This window comes from Hemisphaericaspora subhashii (assembly GCF_019202705.1).
Source record: "Hemisphaericaspora subhashii strain CBS 10753 chromosome Unknown scaffold30, whole genome shotgun sequence".
Classification (NCBI taxonomy): domain Eukaryota; kingdom Fungi; phylum Ascomycota; class Pichiomycetes; order Serinales; family Debaryomycetaceae; genus Hemisphaericaspora; species Hemisphaericaspora subhashii.
In genome coordinates this window covers 18988-41999 of record NW_026057382.1, presented here as the reverse complement: position 1 = coordinate 41999, position 23012 = coordinate 18988, and the positions used below count along the sequence as shown (strand labels likewise).

The 23012-nt window shown below is 35.1% G+C and overlaps 8 protein-coding genes across 8 annotated transcripts; 1 reads left to right on the top strand and 7 right to left on the bottom strand. All coding sequences in view use genetic code 12, as the record gives it.

The window, feature by feature from the left end:
* Positions 1-251: 251 nt before the first annotated feature.
* J8A68_005015 (uncharacterized protein) lies at positions 252-2528 on the bottom strand (the record flags this gene model as incomplete). The annotated part of the gene is made up of 1 exon (XM_049409036.1): positions 252-2528. One exon carries the CDS (start codon positions 2526-2528, stop codon positions 252-254), a length of 2277 nt encoding a protein of 758 aa, XP_049261670.1.
* A 1019-nt stretch (positions 2529-3547) lies between these two features.
* Positions 3548-4789, bottom strand: APR1 (proteinase A; the record flags this gene model as incomplete). Its single annotated transcript, XM_049409035.1, has 1 exon — positions 3548-4789. One exon carries the CDS (start codon positions 4787-4789, stop codon positions 3548-3550), a length of 1242 nt encoding a protein of 413 aa, XP_049261669.1.
* A 943-nt stretch (positions 4790-5732) lies between these two features.
* J8A68_005013 (uncharacterized protein) lies at positions 5733-6615 on the bottom strand (the record flags this gene model as incomplete). Its single annotated transcript, XM_049409034.1, has 2 exons — positions 5733-5812; positions 6042-6615. The coding sequence occupies 2 exons, from the start codon at positions 6613-6615 to the stop codon at positions 5733-5735; spliced, it is 654 nt and encodes a 217-aa protein (XP_049261668.1).
* A 520-nt stretch (positions 6616-7135) lies between these two features.
* Positions 7136-9582, top strand: J8A68_005012 (putative carboxylic ester hydrolase; the record flags this gene model as incomplete). Its single annotated transcript, XM_049409033.1, has 4 exons — positions 7136-7296; positions 7710-8329; positions 8414-9135; positions 9205-9582. The coding sequence occupies 4 exons, from the start codon at positions 7136-7138 to the stop codon at positions 9580-9582; spliced, it is 1881 nt and encodes a 626-aa protein (XP_049261667.1).
* A 1327-nt stretch (positions 9583-10909) lies between these two features.
* On the bottom strand, positions 10910-11917 carry J8A68_005011 (uncharacterized protein; the record flags this gene model as incomplete). The annotated part of the gene is made up of 1 exon (XM_049409031.1): positions 10910-11917. One exon carries the CDS (start codon positions 11915-11917, stop codon positions 10910-10912), a length of 1008 nt encoding a protein of 335 aa, XP_049261666.1.
* Positions 11918-13577: 1660 nt separating this feature from the next.
* J8A68_005010 (uncharacterized protein) lies at positions 13578-17549 on the bottom strand (the record flags this gene model as incomplete). Its single annotated transcript, XM_049409030.1, has 2 exons — positions 13578-13981; positions 14717-17549. The coding sequence occupies 2 exons, from the start codon at positions 17547-17549 to the stop codon at positions 13578-13580; spliced, it is 3237 nt and encodes a 1078-aa protein (XP_049261665.1).
* Positions 17550-17864: 315 nt separating this feature from the next.
* On the bottom strand, positions 17865-18437 carry J8A68_005009 (NST1; the record flags this gene model as incomplete). Its single annotated transcript, XM_049409029.1, has 1 exon — positions 17865-18437. One exon carries the CDS (start codon positions 18435-18437, stop codon positions 17865-17867), a length of 573 nt encoding a protein of 190 aa, XP_049261664.1.
* A 418-nt stretch (positions 18438-18855) lies between these two features.
* YVC1 (Yvc1p) lies at positions 18856-22728 on the bottom strand (the record flags this gene model as incomplete). The annotated part of the gene is made up of 3 exons (XM_049409028.1): positions 18856-19672; positions 19970-20312; positions 20736-22728. 3 exons carry the CDS (start codon positions 22726-22728, stop codon positions 18856-18858), a joined length of 3153 nt encoding a protein of 1050 aa, XP_049261663.1.
* Positions 22729-23012: the final 284 nt, after the last annotated feature.

The following is a 23012-nucleotide window of genomic DNA, read 5'->3' as shown; positions in this document are numbered from 1 at the left end:
TCATTGTTGCTGCTTTTGTTTCATGATTATTATTCTTGTTTTTATAATTTAACTTTTTTTCTACTGTATATATGAAATTATGAAGTTGGAGCTATCATTTAAAGTTATAATTTAATTAACTTATTACGTTGATTAAGTTCATTTTTTAATTAAGTTCTGTATATATTTAAAAAGATGAATGAAACGTTTAAGATTTAAAAAAGTTATTGATTTATTGTAAACTATTTACTTTCTCTATATATGTTTGTTACTCATAACTGAATGTCGTTTGATGATATTTCGTTGATAGATAATTGACTCAAACTATGCGCAATCCCATAGGACCTTCGTATGGTTGGAACCCGTCTTGTAGTTCCACTTCTACTAATTGTTCCATATGTCTTAGATAGAATATCCGATTGCATACTACTAGACAAAATCGAATTCGTACGCGAGGCATACGAACCAACTCCCCCTCCTCCTCCAACAAAAACACTACCGTCCTCTCCTATCTCCTCTTCTTCATCTTCTTCCATATTGTCATCCGATAGATATTCTAACATATCTCCCAACATCGATCTTCTTTGTAATACCTTGGCTGCAAATTCCTTATCATTTGGATCAGAAGGAATACTAGAATCTGTAGACATGGTGCACATTGACGATAAACTAACATTATCGTCTTTGGATCGTTCGGTTGTTGTTCTTATGCAACTACTTCCCAATCCGCTGTCTCCAATCATTGATTCCCGTGCTCGGAGTAATCTCATAGGTGTATCACAAAGACTGCTAGAAATAGTGGGTGGTCTATTGGTATCTGTCGATTCCGGAGACATTATTGCTAAATCATCACTTTTGGATGCAAGGAATTGTTGGAATGTCGATATTTCTTGACGTAATTGAATTCGTTTGCATAATACTTGAAGCAAATAACTCTTCCATAATTCTTGAGCTGAATATTTGTTATAATTCGATTTCGGATCTTCGAAATAAGAAGTATCGAAATGTGGAGGTGGTAAGGGTGCTTCACTTTCAAGTGCATCATCATCATCATCATCATCATCATCATCACTCATTTCATTGATCTTGGATGTATTGACAGCTGGATATTTGTTTACACTTTGTGGAACTCTAATCAGGTCTCGTTTACTTACCAAGGTATGGAAATATGAATGCTCTTGTTCGTTAATGTATTCGGAAAGATGTTGATGTTTGCCTATTTTCTCATTATGTAAATCGGAAGGTTTGGAACCTGGTTGGAATGGCTTTGCGTCATCAAGGCTGACCACTTTAAACACTGGCTGCTTGCCTAATAATGGATTGGTAATTGGATTGGAGATATGTGGCACCTTGGATTCTTCTTTCTTACTCTTTCTTCTAAGGATATTGTGTCTTTTAGATGAAACTTTGAAATTATAAAACTTCATCTTTTGAAACATCTTCTTAAGTCTTAATTTCAAACGATAAAGCCAACTACCTTGTTTGAATTTGATAGCATTTCTTCGAATTAAACTTGAATTAGCAGATGCAACCCGATATAATTTCACATTACTTGTACGTTGAGTCTTTGTTCTTCTAAATAAAAATGGTTTTCTTGTCCGTTTAGATTTCGATTTCATTAATGATATAACTTCAGAATCGGGTGTTTGTCTTGTTGAGAATATAGTAGCTTGCGATCCCATTGAGTCGGAAATATCACGTAATCGAGTGCTTGCGTCATCAATTGGACCTAAGCTTGTCTTGTGATTGTCACCTAAACCTCGAGTAGTTGTATCAGCAGTATGTTTCTTGATTACTCGATATTCGTTACTTACACTAGGTGAAATGAATGATAGATTGTCTAATCTGGTTGCTAAGAATGGATTCTTTTGATCGATTACAAATTGAGAAAAACGTTTTGGAACTTGATTATATGTATCTTGCGATGAACGTACTGGGCCCAGTCTCTGGAAGGGTTGAGTATAGTACAGAGCGGTGGGTTGCCTTTGTGGTTGCGGCTGCTGTTGTTGTTGTTGTTGTGAGGTTCTCTTCTTGGGTAGTCTCATTCTCGATGTATTAGGATATCTTGGTTGACCGTCCTCACTGTGTTCAAATAAACTTAAAGTCTCTAAAGAAGGTGTTCCATTTGTATTTGAATCAGCTGAAATTTCCGGTAAAGATGAAGATTCTGACGAAGCTGTATGTACCTCCAAGCGAATCAATGCAGATCGTAAGGAAGAGTCGGGGGAAGGTAGACTCACCTCGCATGGTTCTGCAGTTGGTGGAGGTGGTTGTAGTTGTGTTATGGGGGATGGATCAATGATTGATCTGGCTACTGATGTCAGTGGTGTTATGGGGGATGGATCAATGATTGATCTGGCTACTGATGTCAGTTGTGTTATGGGGGATGGATCAATGATTGATCTGGCTACTGATGTCAGTGGTGTTAGGAAAGCTTCTTTCATTGATTGGAGACTATGAATGCTAACTGAATCGGTGCTTTCGTTTACGGTTGATGACGCTAAACGTGTTTGCGAAAGATATGGTTCAAGCCGTACTGAGTCTGTCATTTTGATTGTATGTCTTGTTTAACTTGAATGGTCTATGCTGATTTAAAGAAATCGTGAAAGAGAAGAAGGAACGAGAGACAGAGCAAACCTCTTTTAAGAAATAGGGAAGGGAGTAGATGATCCAATGATCTGATTGACCCCCCCTGTGGAAATTTCAATTGATCTCGGCAAAAAGACTAAATCATTTGTAACTAAGAAAAAAATATGAAGATGGCTGGCTAGTAGAACCCCCCCAGCAAATTATAAATAGCCAGCCATTTTTTTATTTTTTCCTTACATTTCCTTTCCTAGCTTTAATAAAGAGAGGTTTTTAGTCATTGCTCTCAGTTCTTCAATATTCATGTTGAACAATAGCGTTGTCATTTAATACTACTAGGTTCACGATATAAATTTGTAATTTCATTTTGTTTATTAGTATTCCTAAAATGGAAATGTAATTAACAAATTTAGTTGTCAATTTGAAAAATTATGAGTGGAAAAAAAAAAATAAAACTCAAAATCTAAAAAAAGAATTTCTTGGTTGCAAAAAATTTAATCTTGTCAATTTACAATTCTTATAAGCTAACAACATAACATAAAATTCTAATACGAATACTTTTTCTTGAATATTAAAAAATTGGGTGATTTCAATTAACCATCCACTTTCACTACATAAGAAGCATTGGAAATTATAAGAATTAGTGTGTTCTGGAAATTGCAGCCAATGAGATTGAGTAATTATCTAGAAATGCGAATGTCGCAACAGACAACATCTGTAGCAGCCTCTTCCGTCATCTGAAACATTGAAAAAGTTCTTCAGCTACTTTCATATGAGAAAAATTCATATCGTTTTAAACAGAGAAGTGTACTTTCTTTTATTTCTCTACTAAATTATATACGGTCTATCAAACACAAAATAAAAAAGATTAAACCGAATCAGTAAAGGTAACTTGAAAACTTAAATTTAAAACAAAAAATTCAATCTTTTAGTTTCTGATTTTTGAGCAGTAGTTGTAGTAATTGGGTTGATACTATGGCATCTACTTAGCTTTGGCTAAACCAACAGCATCCTTCTTTAAATCGTAGATAGAATAATACTTTCTCAAGAAGGCATCACCAACAATTGCTAAATCACCAATTGGTTTTGGGAAATCCATTGGAGTAAAGACAGAAATACATGATCCACCAACTTCCAAAACATAATCATATGCAGATAAAGTGAAATTATAACCTGAAAAAGTCATAGTTAAATCTGGTAATGAATCTCTCTTATTACAATCAATTGTATATTGACCAGACCAAGACTTTTGAGCACCAATCTTAGCATTGATAATTTCAGCTAATGATGATGGTAAAGTGATTAATGAAGTACCAGTATCAATAGCAGCACCAGTTTTGAATAATTCTGCATATTCGTCACCTAATCCAATACCTTCAAATGAAACTTCCCAATAAGCCTTTCTTCTAACTGGTAACCAAGTAATCTTTCCATCAATTAAATCTTCATCATAACCACCAAAGGTAGCTACACCTCCATCATTTTCATCCTTATTGGTATCACCCAAGTAGAAACCAAATTGAGGAGCATCTAATAAACCTTGATGAATAGCATTATAGATAGGTGGAACAATTCTATTAACAGAAATAGTATCATATGCTAAACCTAAAATACCATCAAATTTACCAAAGGCAAATGCTAATCCTGGTTCAGAAGTTGCTTCAGCAAAGTCTTGATGTGGGATAGTTAAACCTCCAATATCCAAGACATCTTGAGAAATATAACCTTCCATAGAACCAGAACCATATTGAATTGAGAATTTAGTTCCATTGGCCTTGTATGATGAGGATGAGTCATGATCATATTTGGTATGCAAGAAACAAGCTAAAGAACTGCAATCTTTAGAAGGAACCCACAAATTGGAAGAACCAGTATCTAAAATGACTTTAAATGTTTGTCCTGGAGTACCTAAACTAATCTCAGTATAATATTGAGCATTTAAATAATTGGTTAATGGAGCTTCATATTTGCCACCTTCAACAAATGGTACTTGAGCACCTTTATTACTAAACAATTGTTGGGATGGATTGCCAGAAGCAGCATTATAAAGATTCAAATACTTATTAGCTAATCCACTAGTATATTCCTTGAAAGTATTAGCATCTAATGTTTCTTCATTGGAAAGTCTTGTCAATTTAGCACTATGCTTTTTGGCATCAACACATGAAGTTAATGCTAATAAGGTGGTTGCAATTGTAGACAACACTGATAAAGATAATTGCATGATTGAGTAACCTAGTTAGGGAGTGGTAGTGTTAATTGTAGTAGAGATAGTACTTAGTAGGGGGTACAATTGAAAGGTTAGACTAAGTTATATAAAGTGGCGTAATGTGGGAAAAAGAAGAAGTCAATTGCTAAAGGAAAAATTGCTGGGGGAAAAATCCCAAAAAAAGGGGTGTGTGTGTGAGAAAAGAGAGGATAAGTAAGCCATAGGCAATTTTGTTTTGTCTTATCAGCTTGTCGTGTAAAATTGTTCAAAATTCCCGAAAACTCGGCTTTCCCCCAACTGAAATTGCAATTTCGGTAATTTGGTTATTTTTCTCGAGTAAACCTGTAAATTCCAATGACTTACACAGTTTACAAGATAACATGTAAAAGTCTGATGAACGTTGGCGATGTGTGCATTTTATGTAATTTTGGGATATATGATGTCTTCCATCAATTAAAATGCCGAGAACTTCTGTAAGAATCACTGTCCAATGGACAGAATCCAGCCAGTGGGTGTCACGCCCGTACAGTTGATGTTGCTTCTGACCCAAAAAAGTTCTCAAAATGAAGAAGAAATTTTCAACAATTTTCTATCTCCAGTGGATTACTCCCAATCGTTAAAAGAATATTCAACGCACATTCCCTAAGACTAAGGATCCCGTCTTACTAAGGCTGTGGTTCCAGAGCATAATTCCAGGCTCATTGCTGACAACAATTCAATGGTGCATCCCAACGACATTCTTTCAACCAATTTCGTGAAACAATTACTAAATCATTCCATGTATCCTCCCAAGCTATCCAAAATGCATTCCAAATTGAATTTGAAAATACTAGGAGACCTTAAAAAATGACATAGGTTATTTGGGTGGGCTGTCCTCTTTTGCAAACAGGACATCCTTCGACCCAATCTGTTCTGATGAACGAGCTCTGTGTCTTATGTTGAAATCAAACACATCTTGTCATGGTGGTTCTTCGACCGATTCATGGGCTGCTGTTTCCTTAGAAGATTCAACAGCTGAAGAAATTTCCAGGGCCCGCGCTTTGAGCGGGGTGACTTTAGGAAAATGTTTCGGCTTCGACATGCAGTTATGCAGGTTGTGACTTTTATCACCATAGATCACACAGGCTTTATATTCCTGCATTGATCTCTGGTGTGTTTCGTACTGCGGCAATAAACACAATGGGGTAGATTAGAAAGAACCCTCACAGAGAAGTCCGCCTAGCCGTTAACGGTTGCGTAAGATGGTTTAGGAATCCTTTTCCTGGACCCCGTAAGGTGATGACAGAGTATGCGTAGGCATATAAAGACCCAGGAATGCTAACTCTAGAGTCTATCGATTCATCTGACGGAACGTCTTGATAGATAATTTCATCCCCTTCATTGAGAAAAGCATCAATCACGTAGTTAGCGTGACTAACTTTACCGGTTGGTAATCTGAGTGATATGATATGGAACTTTTTTAATTCAGACTGAAATTTAAGAGAGAATGTTGAATTGTCATTGAATGCGAAGTTTAAGCCTTCTAAATATTCTTGGAATTCTCTTTTATAGCTTTCAAAATGGACGTCCTGGATTACCTGAGGGAGGAAAGGGGGAAGGACTGCATGTCCATCTGGTGAGCCGGTAGGTCTTACAGAAAATTTCAAGAAGGAAGAGAACCTTTGGAGTTTAAGGTATTCTTCATATTCACCTTTGATACTTTTTGGAATTATTTGTTTTCCGGATTTGGAAGATATTTTGGTAAGAAAACTTTTGAGCTCTTCAGAGAGCCCAGTTTTTAAAGGTATCGCGATTGTTTTCGAATTCAATTTGGAAGGGACAGCTTGGAGGATACTGACCATGGAATGTTTTTCTAAATATTGGGAGACATTTGCTGATAGAATGTCGTTGGGAAGCACCAAAGTGTTATTGTCGGTTACAAGCTTGGGGATATGCTCTGGGACCAAGACGGGATCTTTCCCTGGTCTTGGTGGCGAATGGAATATGTTTTGAATAGTCGTTTAACAACTTTGAATAATCGACTGGTGGAGGAATATTGCTTAAAGTCTCTTCTTAATCTTTTTTTTTCTGGAGTTAAAGTAATTTTGTGTAATTTTCGGATATAATCGTTGTTTCCATCGAGGACATTCTCATGTTATCCGAAGAAGAAGAAGAAGAAACTTTAAGCAACATCCCTCCTCCAGTTGATTATTCAAAGTTACTAAAGGATTATTCCAAACATGTCACGATTGCAAGCAAGACCAGGGAGAAATCCCGGCGGTACCCGAGCATCTCTCCAAGCTCGTATCCGACAACAACACGCTTGTTCTTCCCAATGACCTTTTATCCGCAAATGTCTCCCAGTATCTTGAAAAACTCTCAATGGCCAGCATCCTCCAAGCTGTCCAAGATGCAATCCACACAGAATTCGAAATCATCAGAGAATCCTTGAAATCAGGGCTCTCTGAAGACCTCAATAAATTCCTTAATAAATCGACCTCAAAGAATGCTAAAAAGTTAATCCCCAAAGCTTTAAAAACAGAGTATGAAGAGTACCTTAAAAATCAAAGGTTCTTTTCTTTCTTAAAATTCTCACAAAATTTTGGAATCAGATGCATAAAAACAGGCAATCTGTTTCCGATTACCTGCAACACTTTCATCTATTCACACTAGGTTCTCTCAGCCATCAACTACGCTATCAACAAACCGGAGATTGTCCTCTATGTCAGCACTAACTCCAACACTGTGTTGAAAGTTTCTGTCACAACTATGAGGAAAATTCAAATCTGTGACAGTTTCCTCTTGATCCTTTTTTGTCGGAGTTAAAGTAATTTTTGTGTAAATTTCGGATATAATCGATGATCCATCTTAGAATCTTAATGAAAAATCACTTCGGGATACAACGGTTTTATTTCTGGTCAAATATCATCCTTACGAAAGCAAACCTTCAAACAAGAATGCTTGGTTCAGGTTTGTTTAAGTCCCTGGTTGAAAACTACATCCCAGCTACTCCAATAAAGTTCACTAAAAGTGGTGATAAATCAAATGATCCTGGTACCAAGGTAACCACATTACCTGAACTCATCAAAAATGCAGCTCCAGAATTTTATAAAGGTTACTCATTCTTTGTGAATCCGATGTTGTCCTCTGGACATGCTCAAACTGCCTACACTGCTTTAAACAAATTTGCAAATCTGTTCCATGTTCATTATAAACGAAGAATACTTACTATTGAAGATAAGACATATACATTGCCAACTGGTGAAAGACTCAAATATGATCAATGGGAAGGTGAAACTACCATCGCATTAGATTATGCAGTTCCACATCATGACCCAAATCCGGATCATGAAAAGTTCAAACCTGCTAGTCAAACCAAAGAATTACCTCCCCGTACTGAATATATGAATCCTCAAGAGGAACCAACTATGATTTCAAATGATGATTCTAAGCCATTGTTGATTGTCTTACATGGATTATCAGGTGGGTCTTATGAAGCATATATCCGTGCTGTGCTTAATAAAATCATTCTTGATCCATATCATGTGGATGCAGTCGTGCTAAATTCACGTGGTTGTGCAAACCATACAATCACTAGTCCTCAATTATATAATGGAAATACCTGTTTACTAAATTCTATATAATACTTACTTGTATAAGGTTTTGAAACCGCAAATAAGAGAGTTTATTTAATGGGATTTTCACTTGGTGGTGCCATATTAGCAAATTATTTAGGTCAAGAAGGTGATGCTATTTCTAAACAGATTAAAGGTGCATTTATATTTGGAACACCTTGGGATTTCCCTGACAGTGCAGTTCATTTACGTGAAAGTATAATTGGTCATAATGTCTATTCACCAACAATGTGTAACAATTTAATGAGATTATTAGATTCTCATGGAATTTTATTGAATAATGAATATATTAAGCAATGTAGAGATAATGCTGATAAATATAATATCAAATTCCTTAAACAATTTGATCATTATTTTACATCTAAATTGTTTGGATTAAATTCAGCAGATGAATATTATAGATTAGCATCCCCAGTACAAAGATTAATGAAAGTTAGAGTTCCTACAGTTATAATCAGTTCAAAAGATGATCCAATTACAGGATCAAGAACATTACCAATCTCAGAAGTAGAATTGAATCCTTACACTACTTTAGTTACAACTACAGTTGGTGGTCATTTAGGTTGGTTTACATTAACTGGAGATAGATGGTATACTACACCTATTTGTAAATTGATAACAGAAATGAATAAGTGGGATGTTGATCATCTGAGTGTAACTAAAGATGATTTACCTGTTGATATCAATAAGAGTTGGAGACATGATCGTTTAGTTAATGGAATCGAACATCTTCTTCTTTTAAGTTGGGTGAGTAATGCAGTATCAGTAGAAATTCTTACAAAGAGAAAAAAAAGGATCAACACTTTCAAAAACTAGACCTTAATCAACCTCTTTATTTATACTGTAAATATATTCAAAATGCATAATACTAATAGTAATAATAGTAACAACTCCACTGCTGCTAAGAAGAAGCAGACATCCAAGAAACAAATACAAAATTCTAGTAATGGAAATTCATCATGTAAATGGATAAGTCAACTTCGTACACTTCCATCAAATCCCAATTCAAATGATTTTTTAAAATTAGAATATATTGATGTTAATTTAAACAATTCAAGAAAATTGATATCTAATGTAATTGAATTATCTGAAAGTACTAAAGATTATATTGATGATGTTGACTTACAAATAAATGGCAATCTAATTCAATTGACACAAGTTAAAAGAGAATTGCAATGGTTGGACAAATTGTGAATGAAGGTGGTCAACATGCAAACAATGAAAAGAGATACATAAGGAAAACAATCCAAGAACGTGCAATGGCATAACATTGGGAATGATCAAAGCTAAGAAAGGGTTTTCTAATATTAGATTAAGGATTTATTTCTTCTTTGGTAGATACATGCACAGTATCGATGGGTCGAATCGTGTGAGAACGTTGGCAAAAGTGAATTATAATTCCGAGACTGTTTGGGGTGTCAACAGGGTTGCCGTTTGAGGTGGCTAATTCTTTGAGTGTTAAGAAACTAGTTAAATTTGGTATCCGTCTAACATCTAGATAAACAATATTCACTTTGTTTTTGGATATGATGTAGAATAGGCTTATGTTGAACCAAAAATTAGAACTTTACACTTTTGCAACCATTATTACTAAATTCTTTGTTAGATTCATTCGAATTTTAGTTAATAGTTCTGTTAATTTTATGTTGGAGTTAGACCATAAAATATTGTTATTGTTTGAACCGTATCGTGTGTAATTTCTATTCTACTGACGACCAATCACATTCATCCATTGTATCCATAATTAATTTATTACGATTTTTCATTGTTTTTTTGGGGGGGTATAAAAGGAAGTCAATTCCCACTCTTTTTCTTTACATTCTGCAAAAGTTCTACTTATTTTTTTTTGGTAATGTTTGAGAGTAAGTTTCCCTCTTATAATTGATTGTTATGATATAGCTTCAGGTATACCTCGTACCCTTTGGTATAAAGAATCTAGTCTTATTAATATTGGTTTTTAAAGTACAAGTCTTAAGACAGAAAATTAGTTTTCCGAATAACTTATCTGAACATTTTAACTCTACGTACAACAATCCCAACCAAAGTCCTCATGAATCAATTCCCATGAGAATGACAAGGAAATAGGGAAGGTTTGTAAAGTTAAAGTGTTGTATGATTCAGAAAATTAATTTTCTGTTCTTAGGTCTTCTATTTTACAAATAAGGGTCATAATAGGACATAAATGATACGAAAGGTTATGAGTGTTATAAGGAACTAACTTGAAAGTGAACTCCTTTATTTCCAATTGCAACAGAAGCAATTTGCCACCAAAATGCAATAACAGCTCAAGTTTATTTGAAGTTCTCGGATTTCTTAACTACTAAAAACCCTGAATCAGGGGAAACCCTTACCAACTGTTTTTCAGTATCCGGTTTGGCAGAACGAAATTTGAATTGTCGAAGAGAATTGTAGATTATCTATTAACAAAATGTTTAAGCTATAAGCTAAACAACATGGAATCAAAAAAACTCAAGTTAAATATATTCTGAACAATTGAGAAAAACTACAAACTTAAATACTTCTAAATGGTTGCATAAATCTGTTCAACGGTATCAACAACAGACTCCTCGAGTCCCAAGAAATCAAACCCAAGGATTTCTCTAGTCTGTGATGTATCAATATTAAATTCCTTCTTAATTTGTTCATCGTGCTTGGTCAAATCTCCCTTTGGGACCCTTGACTGTGGAAACTTCTCATTTATCAAATGGGCAATTAGTTCCTTTGAGAACTTCTCATTAGCCAACACGAATCTCTTATTGATTGCCTTATCACTTTCAAATGCAAAAATATGTGCTCTTGCAACATCCCTAACATCAATGAATGTCCCAACCATTTCTGGAATCTCATCTTGTGGACCTAATTTAACTACACCATTTACAACTTCAGCAGAAAGGTTCAATTGAGATTTATCTTTGATTTCAAAAGCTTGAGGACCAAATACAAGTGAAGGATTAACAAATGAGATTTCAAAATTTGGTTTATACTCCTTCACAAATTCCCAAGCTGATAATTCTGCAAATTTCTTGGACCCAACATATCCCACAAATGGATTCGTCAAACTATCTTCATAACTAATTGGATTCCAATCTTCTTCATTATAAAATTTCTCAAAATCAGTACTAACTCCTCTTGGGAAAACAGCAACGGTGGAAGAAGTAACGACCACTCTCCTAATTTGTGGAGCATGTTCTTTGATTGCCTTAAGAGCATTCTTGGTTCCCTTGATGGCCGGTTGTAATAAATCATTTTCGATGTTCTTGACTGAAAAAGATACAGGAGATGCCATATGTATGAAAACAGTAACTTCTGGATGTCTCTTTAAGGCTTCGTCGAATGCTCCTTCTTCGCTGATATCGGAAACAACTTCGTAAGAAAATTTATTGGAATTGGTTAACAGCTTTAACAGTTCACCTTTGGTTGTTGATCTGACACTACCGACAACCGAATAACCTTTGTCGAGCAATTGTTTGACTACATGTTGAGCAATGAAACCATTGGCACCAGAAACAAAAACAGTAGTGGAAGACATATCTTATATTTGATTGAATAGATTTAAGTGGATTGAATTGCGTTTATTAATTGGGATAGAAAAACGATATTAGAACATTTAATTGAAAATCGATCGATATTTATACCTATGTTCTATTTCTTTTTTGCAGCCATATTTCTAATCAGATCTTATTCCCGTAAATCCAAAAATGGTAATTTCGGGTGGTTCCAAATTATAAATCAAAATAAAAAAAATAATTTTATGTAAGCCGGAGATTATTCACAAGTTATTTAACTCCGGGTGAGCACGGCAGCTGATTCCACATCCGTAAAACTAGAGAATATTTCTGGTGGGATTACTAATTAATGGTTTCATTGCAACTATGAATACATAGAATCTAAACGGACCTAGGTATTCTTTGGAAAAGGGGAAATTCTCCTTCAATTAACACACAACGGAAGAGTTGCGAAGAAGATACTGGCAAAGTCAGTTACTTTTATGGAGGTATCTCAGGACATTATAGAACTGACTTATCTATCTTACAAGGTCAAATATGTAATTTACATAATTATATCTGCAGTATCCTTTACAAGAAAATATAGTTTGCTTCATACTTCAACCTAGTGGAGAAGGCTGCAAAAATGGTTGCAAAAAAAATATTTCCCAACTTTTATTTAATCTGTGGTTGACCGTTAAAAAGGTTCACTTAAAGAAGTACCTCTGTAAACTTAAAATAGACAAGTTGAACGTTATGATATTGTAAGACATTTCTGGTTAACTATTTTGTATTTTCAGTGCAATATGGTTTGCACAGAATAAAGCAGTCTGGTGGAGTAGCTGATGTGCAATTTTCGTGCAAGACACACAGAGGAATTAAAAAACAGATATTTCTTCTAACTTTTGGGGACTCCAGTAGTCTCAATACAAACGTAGAAACAAAGGTTTTGTTCTTTTGACGGTAGCATAATCATTTTGTTGTATCGAAAGTTGTGTTGTCAGAGAACGAATTGAAACGAATTTTTATTACTTTTAAAGGCATTTCTCTTGATGGTATTTTAATTGATTGTCATTATTATACAAATTTCTATATCTTTTCAGTAAATCCAAGTTTCATTTTGAGTTCATTCTTGATTAGAAATTATCCTTTTGACAATCCTTCCCTCCATTGAAAATTGGGCAGATAAATTTATCCTGTTTTTTTACCAATACTTACAAAAATTAATAAACTCCTCTGGAAGGATTCGAAGAACAGACTAAAATATACATAACGAAGAGAAGGACTATCTCTAGTGATTGAAGGATATTTTGGATGTTTTCCATTTCTGTACAAGTTACAGGATTCAAAAATAAAATTCATCACGTGATCTACAAAATCAAATTAAAGGAAACATTTGTCCAGGTTTTAGGTTGCTCATCCTGAAGCACCGGTTCGACCAATTCCGCACTCTGTGTTAATCTCAAGATCGTGAGTTCGACCCTCACCGAGGTCGCTTATTTTTTGCACTTTTTTAATATAATTGTGGCTTCTATTAAGGTACAAAATATACCTAAAGCACAGAAGGATGCCTATTCTACAATTGCATTTCATTTATAATCAAGGCCGTTTTGTGTAAGAATTGTTTTTATTGTATGCTACACAGATATAATCCAATATACACTTATATATTATAAGAAGATAAATGATTCCCCGTGTCTCTGTCTATAGTATCCTACAGCATCCAGTCCGCTCCTTTTCATTATAAAGTAAACTTGTTCTAGTTGCGAATTCAAAAATGTCATCAACTCCTTCACCAGTCAATGCGGAGCTTTCAAGATATTTCTTTGCCCCAACTTCATAAGCCATAGCTTCTCCCATATCATATTGAACAAACCGCTTTCGATCATTCAAATCAGTTCTTAGATCCTTCTTTAGTCCACATAACAAATATGGCGTGTCGGGACAATATTTCTTCACTTCATGAATCCATTTAGTTCTTGCATTATCCAAAGAATCAGGCTCATCAATTGAAAAGGCAATTAAGATCACATGAGAATTGAAATAACTCAAGGGTCGTAATCTTTCATATTCTTCTTGTCCTGCGGTATCCCATAAGGCCAATTGCACTGCCTTACCGTCGATCCGGCAGTTTGTTACGTAGTTTTCAAACACGGTTGGATGATACTCGGTGGGGAATTCTCCTAGGGTGAAGACGTATAGAAGGGAGGTTTTAGGTGTCCGTGGTAGCGGCTGTTACTGCTCAAAAGAAAAATAACGTAGAGGACGGTTTGCTTGAATGGGTATGAATAATTTTTGGAATGCTATCTAACGGCTTTAGGAGTAGTTTTTTTTTTCTTTAGAGGAATGTGGGATTTATTTGTTTTTTTGGTTCAGGATCTTTTGATTTTTCCGGATGAATAAAATATTTGAGACAATTTTAAACACAGCAGTTATGATCAACAGCAACTTCCTCGAGGGATATCTAATATAGATGGAACCAATATGATATTAAAGGAAAAGACAGTTGGATCTCCCAAAAAAGAAAAAGATCAGAATTTGAATACGCTGTTGAATGTAAATCCAAATGAAAAAGTAAGAAGGTTTCATTTTCATATTTCTTTTATTTTATTAATTTATATTTTTTCGATTTGTAATTGCGCTTTGCGACTTCGGTAACAAAAACTTAAATCTAAAAATAATTTAAGCTTAAATTTTCAACTGTTTTTTTACAAGTTTACATCACAATTGCAAAATCTTAAAATAAATCAAATTCAACTTTCAATTCTTACTTACTATAAACCTTATTAATATATATTGATATCTCATTACTAAAACTACTAACAACTAATTCCAAATTCCACGGCCGAACCCGCCATTACTACCACCAACATTTCCAATTCCAGTGGTTTGAAGAGATCCAGAACTCAAATTACCAATATTACTCAACAATGAACCCTCATTAAACAAAGGAGACGTCTTCGATAAACCGGGAGGAGGAACAACCAGCTGTTGTTGCTGCTGTTGCTGAGGAGGCTGTTGTTGTGGAAGTGGTGGGGGAGGAGGTGAAGTTCTTGTAAACCCAGTCAATCCAACCTGAACATGACTAACATTTCCCAGCTCATCCCAAACAAATTCAAATTTATAAATTGCATTAGGACACCAACAACTAAACACTTGTGCAAGTGTAAGCCCCGGGTAATTCAAGATTGATTTCACATTATTGAATAATTTCGCAACTGGTGCATATCCATATTCCAATTGATTTGAATTTTGTAACATTTGAAAACTACTAAATGTTGTAGCTTGAATTAAATCAATATCATTAGTACTCAATCCTGGACCACTTGTAGTTGGGGTGTTTGGATTAGAATTCCAAAGTCCACCAGTAGCCGCAGAACTACCACCTGGATTCATAGGAACAACAGGAGTTTCAGCAACTGAACCAAGACCATTACCAGGACCATTTCCCCAAATAGAATTAGTCCTCGTTGTAGCACTAGTAGGTCCAGTAGTCGGAGTTACAACTGTTGAAGTAGAAGAATTCCATAAATTGGTAGTAGCATTTAATGTAGTAGGTAAATATGCATCCTGAGACAATGGATCATTAAAAAATGGACTGAAATTAGTTGTCGTTGCTGTTCCAGCAGTTGCAGAAGTAGGCGGAAGTGGACCCATTGGAGGAGGCTGTTGGAATAATGGCTGAGAAGCTGCCGGGTTGGACAATGAACTAAGTCTTGATTTGCTTGCCCAAGGAGAAGGAGTTGATGTTGGATTGACAACACCACCGAGATTGGCAGAAAGATTTCCAGAAAGACCCGTGACTAAATTATTAGTTGTGACTGGTGGAGAAGTTAATCCTTGAGATAATAGATTATTCGAACTAAAGGCATTATTGAACGGATCAACTGGCCCAGAAGGTACATATTGAGGAACAACTTGTGGAATAGGTGGACCACTACCTGAAATAGTGGTTGAATCTAATGGACTAATAGCCGGAACAGTGGCTGTGGAAATATTTGAAGATTGGCCACTAGAAATGGTAGAACCACCGCCAGGTTTGGCTTGATATAACTGATTCAATAAATGATTCTTGGATGCTTCTTCTTCTTCCAATTGCTTTTGCTTGGCCAATTCCATAGCGGCAGCACGTTCTTGTTCTTCTTGTTCTTGTTTGGCTTTTTCTTCAGCAAGTTGCTTTTCCCGTTCGAGTTTCATCCGTTCCCTCTCTTCTTCTTTTTGTTTTCTTAATAACTCCTTTTGTTTCTTTTCTTCTTCTTTTTGTTTGCGTTCCTCCTCGGCCTTCTTTCTACGTTCTTCTTTTAATCTCTTAGATTCCTCTTCACGTTTTCTTTGGGCTTCAACTTTCTTTTTATGTTCTTCTTCCTTTCGTTTTAATTCCTCGATCCGTTTCTTCTTTTCTTCTTCACGCTTCAATCTGGCTTCTTCCTTTCTTCTTCTTTGTTCAGCCCTTAATGCTTCTTGTTTCAAACGTAATTCCTCTTCTTTTGCCCGTTCTTCGTCTTCCTTCTTCTTTCTTTCTTCTTCTTTGGCTAATTGTTGTAATCGTTTCTTTTCCTTGGCTTTTTCTTTCTGTTTCAATTTCTTCAATTCTCGTTCCTTTTTGGCTTGTTCTTCAGCTTCTAATTCTTCAATCAATTTTTGTGTCCGATCTTGAGATAATTTCTCTTTATATGCATTCTTCAACCTTTCTTGGAATAACTTGATGACTTGAATAAGGAATAATCGACGAACTTCTTGCATTTTTTCTTCTTCCGAGATTTCCGATTCGGTATCACTTGCACCTTCTTCGTCGTCGTCATCTAATTCATCATCATCATCATCATCCTCATCCTCATCATCTTCATCATCCTCATCGTCATATTCTTCTTCATCATCATCATACTCGTCATCATCGTCGTGATGGTGATGGTGATGATGACAAACATGCTCATCATCGTCTTCATCTTCCCATGGATGTGAGGATACTGGGGATATAGAATGTGGATGTGGTTGTTGTTGTAGCTGTTTTGGGATATTTTCTCGTAATAATTCCTCTCTTGCTGTTCTTGATTCCGAAAGTGATTCCATCATATTTATGAATGAATTCCCATCATTTTTTAATAAATCTTCAGCAAAACTAGATAATCCTTGAGTTAATTGATCATTGAAACGAGTTGTCATTAATTTCTGTGCTTCTGGATCATTTGGATCATTGTTCATTGATGCTGCATTTGAGAATAATTTACCCATATTTTGTAAGAATGACATTCCTTTTTCAAGTTGAGCTTTATCTGCTTTATGTAAATCACGAACTATTTCTCGTAATGATCCTGCTTTTTCTAATAGATTAGCTTGAGTGGCATTGGTTGGGTCATTAGTTGAGGCTGATTCAGCTGCAGAGATTTGTTTCATCTTTTCTATATCCATACTTTCCAATGCCTCAAATAATCTCGGATCAAGTAACTTATTAAAAAGTTGTTGTTCCGTTGTGACATTAGATTCAGGATTTATCGAAGTTTCATCGAAACCTTCTTTTAATTTCAGTTGTTCATTATTACTATTTTCTTTTATTGAAATTGATTTATTCATTTGAGTTGTTTGATTTTTTAAATCTTGATCTGCTTGTAGAACAAGATCCATTTTTTGATTAAATCGTTGTTGTCGTTTCTGAAGTTTATGTTCTTCTTCCAACATATGGAATCCACCAAATAAAAGACCTGGTAATGCATTTAAATCATTTATATCTCGAACTTCATGAATAAAATCAATGATATCATCAAAATGATTATCATATATATAAAGATTAAGTAGGAGTTACTATAATAAGGAAGAAGGTGTCATAAATGTTCGTGTATTATTATTACTGGTACTGGTATTAGAACTATTTGGTCCATTATTGGGATTTGTCGAATGAGATCCATTTGGATGCAGTTGCGGTTGTTGCAGTTGTTGCTGCTGTTGCTGCCTCTTAGTTTCATTCTTATTGTAAAGGTAATAACTAAAGAATAGTTAAAATTGATTTAGTTCAAAGTCGTCAACATCTAAAGATTCCCAAAATTCTTTTAATCTTTCTTGTTCTTCAATAGATGCACTATCCCATAAATTACTTTCTGGGTGGTGAGTAGGTCTCTGAATAGTCGGTGAATGATATTTAGAATGTGTAGGAGGATGCGGATGGAGGTGGTTGTGGTTGTGTTGATGCTGATGGTGATGATTATGCAGTCCACTTGTTTCATCTGTATCTAGACTCTCCACTATTACATCACCATTTGGTGCTTGTTTTATTACACGAGAGGTTGGATAATCATCTTCAGGATTATTCAAATGAGCTTCTACTGGAGATAATTTGTTCTTTCTCTTGTTCTTCTTTTTCTTCTTCTTTGAACCGTTAGTTGAAGTGTGTACTATTGATGGTGCTTGTTGTTGCTGTTGATTGGTTGTGGTTGGTGGATTTGACGGTGACGGGGTTTGCTGTTGTTGCAGTTGCTGTTGTTGTTGTTTATCATATACAAACTGAATATCATCTCCTAGTTTAAACCAAGATGGATTATCTTCCTTATTCTTATTATTTACTCCTGTCATATCCTTTACTTAGTTTTAACAAAGTGTAATGAATAGTACCTATAAATTAAAAATTGTCTAATTAAAAAATTCTCTTCCTTTTTTCTTTTTTTGGTTGTAAAAAAAAATCTTTTTTTTTTTTTCGTTGTTCCCTTCTTTTGTTTTTCTATGGGTGTTTAACTTTGTATTTAAACCCTTATTAATTAATAATTTATTATTATAGTGGTTAAACACGGAGAAATGGTAGCGCATTTACTATTCCATCAAATGTTATATACCAATACTGTCAGCAATTATAGTTTCTTCTATCAATCCTCTACATTTACTACTCTATAATTCAAGAAATATATAATACTAGATATGTTGCTATGCTGCCTTGGTAATCGTTAAGCCAAAAGACCCTTAATAAGTCGATTCCAGTCCATTTCTATTTTGTTTCTCATCTCAGCATATTTCCTCCAAATTTACCCACTTTCTTCAGAAATACGATATTAGAATCCCTCAACCTCGTTTTCTTTGGTTTGGGTTCTTCCAACAACTCCATCTCTTCATCATCATAGTCACCTTGTAGATACTTCAACCGACATTTCACCTCTTTCAATTCCTTTTCCAACATAGTTTTTCGTTCATCTAGTTCCCTAGCCTTCTCATGCTGACTCTTCAAAATCTCTTCAATGGTCTTTAGAGGATCATCACTTCTAGCGATGGCGTCCATTGCTAACTTGACGTCATTCTGCTTTCGTTGAGGTGGCATATACATGACATCCCGAGAAGTAGCAGTGCCAGGTGATTCGGGTTTCGTAACTTCTGACCTACTTAGAACTTCCTGAGGATTATATGGGACGAGTCCGGTTTTTTTCCAAGATTGTAATAGATTATCCTTACCAAACACTTCCGATCTCCGGTTGCTGTAAGCAGCTACGATCTGTCTCTTTTCAGAGTCCGTGAACAGCCTAGTTGACAGTCTTAGTATATCCTCTATCTCCGCATCTGATAATTGTCTCGTCAATTGTAGACAAATATCCAAAGGTTGAGTAAGATGACACGAATGAGGTGGGAGATATAATAGCCAGATCTTATGTTGATAACATTGAATCATGAATTCATCGGATACAATATCCAACGACTGACCATCGAGGATAAGTAATCTCCATTCATCAGAATCGTTCGAAGGGTTGTTTGTTGTCTCCTTTTCGAAGATCTTCTTGAGCCAGGATATACCTTTCTCAGAGGAGTTTATACTAACACTATTGAGGCTCTCAGGGATATCTCTCGGAAGGAGCTTGGGCAATGGATCGATTATTAATTCTCCCTTTAGAATGAAGAATGGTGTGAGCAAAAAGGGTCAGCGTCTTTACCAAAGTTATGTACATGTATTGAGTCTTAATAGGTGACCACGTTGTAAAACAGGGTCAACTGCAACAGATATAGCTGAACCATTGTCAAACACATGAACAACGGTCTCATTCATATTGTATATATTCTCTTTTTTGATATTAAAAAATTTAACAGTTTGTTCATATATCATAAACCATTTCTCAAGTGTTTCATACTTCGAACCCTCATTTATTCCCTTCGGGATCTCTCCAAGTTTCACCAATTCAATATCGGGATGTCTATCAGTATATCGCTCAAACCATTTCTTTCCTAATGGTGTATCGTCATTTCTCGAATGTAAAAACTTCACAGCAACTTCTTCAATACGTTTCGTATCAACTGGTCTATCGTTTAGGTATTCATTCATGATCCAATTAGATAGCATATATTCTTCTTCAAGTGTTAATCTACGTTGGTCTTCCCGACTTTCATAGACAGAAGGTATTCCAGAGAGTCTACTTAGGAGTTTGCGGTAGCTTATTTTGAAGTCTTTTGCTAGGACTTTCTTCAGTCTAGGATCTCCTGATAGATGGGCCAGTATGGCGAGCTGAATCTGGTTTTCAAGAAGCTCCGGAGCATAAGAGAAAAGAACTGCTTAACGAAATAACCTCCTGTATTTGATTCTTCTATTGACTGTTGATATTTAGTATAGGTAAATAGTCAAGATAATGGTTTGTTTTGATTTGGAAATTTTAATTTTTTTTAACAGTCTAATTTGGCGTCGCGATGTCATTTTGGTGATCGCGTACTCAAATAAACAATAGACGTGTTTGAATTAACAAAATAGAGAAAACCACAGACCATAGGCTCCCTCTTATAAACTACTACTATATAAAATTTATATACAAACGACCTATACCACTCAAGCTCTAAGTCTTCTACTTGGTCAGTTCAGAAGCTGAAAAAATAATAATAGTAGGGGTGTACCCCCCAATTTCTTACTCTGTTTCAATTCTTGATTCTCCTTAACAAGAATCTGAACCAATTCAGTCAATTTATCAATCTTTTGATAAAGCTCATAATATTCCCACTTAATCCCCGCCTTATGGGCATCTTCAACTGGTTTAACCACCTCATCAATCAATCCACGAAATTCTTTTATATCAATCAAAAACTCGGGATCTTGTTGTTCTCCCTCTCTTTGATTTCTTAATTCATCTCGGATTTCCGCGTTTCGCTCACAAATACCTTCCCAAGTACTTCCAGTTATGTCGGTGGTATCATATCCGTCTGTCAAGTCCCATTCGGTATCGTTTTCATTAGCATCGTCAGGAACACCTTTATATCTATTATATTGGATTCTTCTGGCGTTGGATAATTCATCGGTGGTGATATAGATCAATAAGGGGGAATAGATGATTAACATGACGTAATAGTTGAGTTTTTTGTAGAGACGTCTAGGTAACATCCACCCAAATGTTCCAATTACGATTTCGATTAGGTTTAATGGAGGGACATAAAGATCTTGATCCGGGGCTCGGATGTAACGTAATGTTTTTTGAGCTACCAAGGCGAAATATTCATCGGTGGCATTTTCAACAATTGCCGCGTATGCGGTTGAATATAATGCAATTAAGATATTCATCAATATGACTGATAAAAGGAAGGAATAGATGTAATATAAGATTGATGCATATGGTGGCATTAAATTACCCATATCATCCAATGAAGAATCACCAACTACGGCTTTGATTAAACTAATTAAGATTCTTCTAGTGGCATCATTTGAACCATCAGCAATATCTAATCCTAAGAATCCTTGTAAGAATCCAATTATGACCACGAATAATAATACAAAGAACAATATTGATTCTTTCATCATGGTTTTTAAAACCACAATCATCGCCCCGACAAATTGTTGAGCATCAAGATATAATAATAATCGAGACCACATTAACGGAGCGGCACATGAAAGTAATCGGAATGAAATTTCATGATAATTCTGTCTTTTTTCAGGACTATCAAAATTCAAACTATAAAACCTAAAGAATACCGCAATTGAAATAATTGAATACATGGTATCATTTAATGCACTCCAAAAACTAAAATAATACCAACCAACATGATAAAATTTCATAATTTCATCCGATACTGATCCAAGGGTAAATAAATAAAATAAAATTTCAATGAAATCAGGAGCAACTACTTCTTCTCTACTTTCATTTAAGATAATACTAAATAATCCCAAATATAATAAATTAAAGAAAATCTCCAAAATATTTTGATAATAAGGAGTTTTAATTCTTGCTGGATCAAAATGAGCTCCAATTGAATTGGATGCAACATCTTTATACATAATATAAGCATGAGGATCAGTATCTGATTGAACAATCCAACCTCTCCATAACCATTTAATACATCTTTGATAACCACTTGCACCAATCACCATTGTTGAATGCATATCAACCGCCAATTCTAAAGCACTTACAGGATCAGCATCAATTCCTAATAAACAAATAGAATAACGATGACATAACATACCTAAAAACAAATATTGATCATCTTCAGTTTCACGTTCAATAATAATAACAGCCAATCTTTGAGCCGTGGTTGCACGAAGTTTATAAAGTTCATTATCAGTTAATTCATCAATACTTTGTTGCCAATACCAGCCACAAACTCTTAATAAACAAAATACTAAAGCCGCACGATATTTATGAGAACTTGTACCTCGTTCACCATTCCCTTTACCACCTGCTGCTTTATAAACGAGATCAATTACGTTTCGGTTTAGGATTGGTGAGTTTTGACATGTGATTTCTGATTCTGGGAAGATTATGGGGACGATTTTATCAATTAGGGTTTTTAAGTTAAGGCAAATCCGGAATGTTTGACGGGAATTAGGACAAAAACGAGCATTGAAATAACCTTCATCTTCTGGATTTTGTGGATCTGGAGATAATAATCTTGTGTTTTCTTCAAGATCAGGTTCCATGATGAGTCTTTTGATTAATTGATTTCAAGAAAAGTTGAATTGAATTGGATTTAAGAAAAAGAAAGGGTTCTTTCTATTTCTAATTGAAAAATTTCTTGATTTAAAAAGGATTATGAAATTTTTCTTGTTTTAAATTAAAATTGGTTACAAAAATTTACTGCTCCACAATTTTACAAGTATAAACTGAAACACATCTTATAGAAGAAAGAGAGTAAGTTAAAGCAAAGCAAAGAAAAAAAGAAAGGTCATTTTGAAAGGGGGGTAGGGTAGAGTGGCACGTCCTC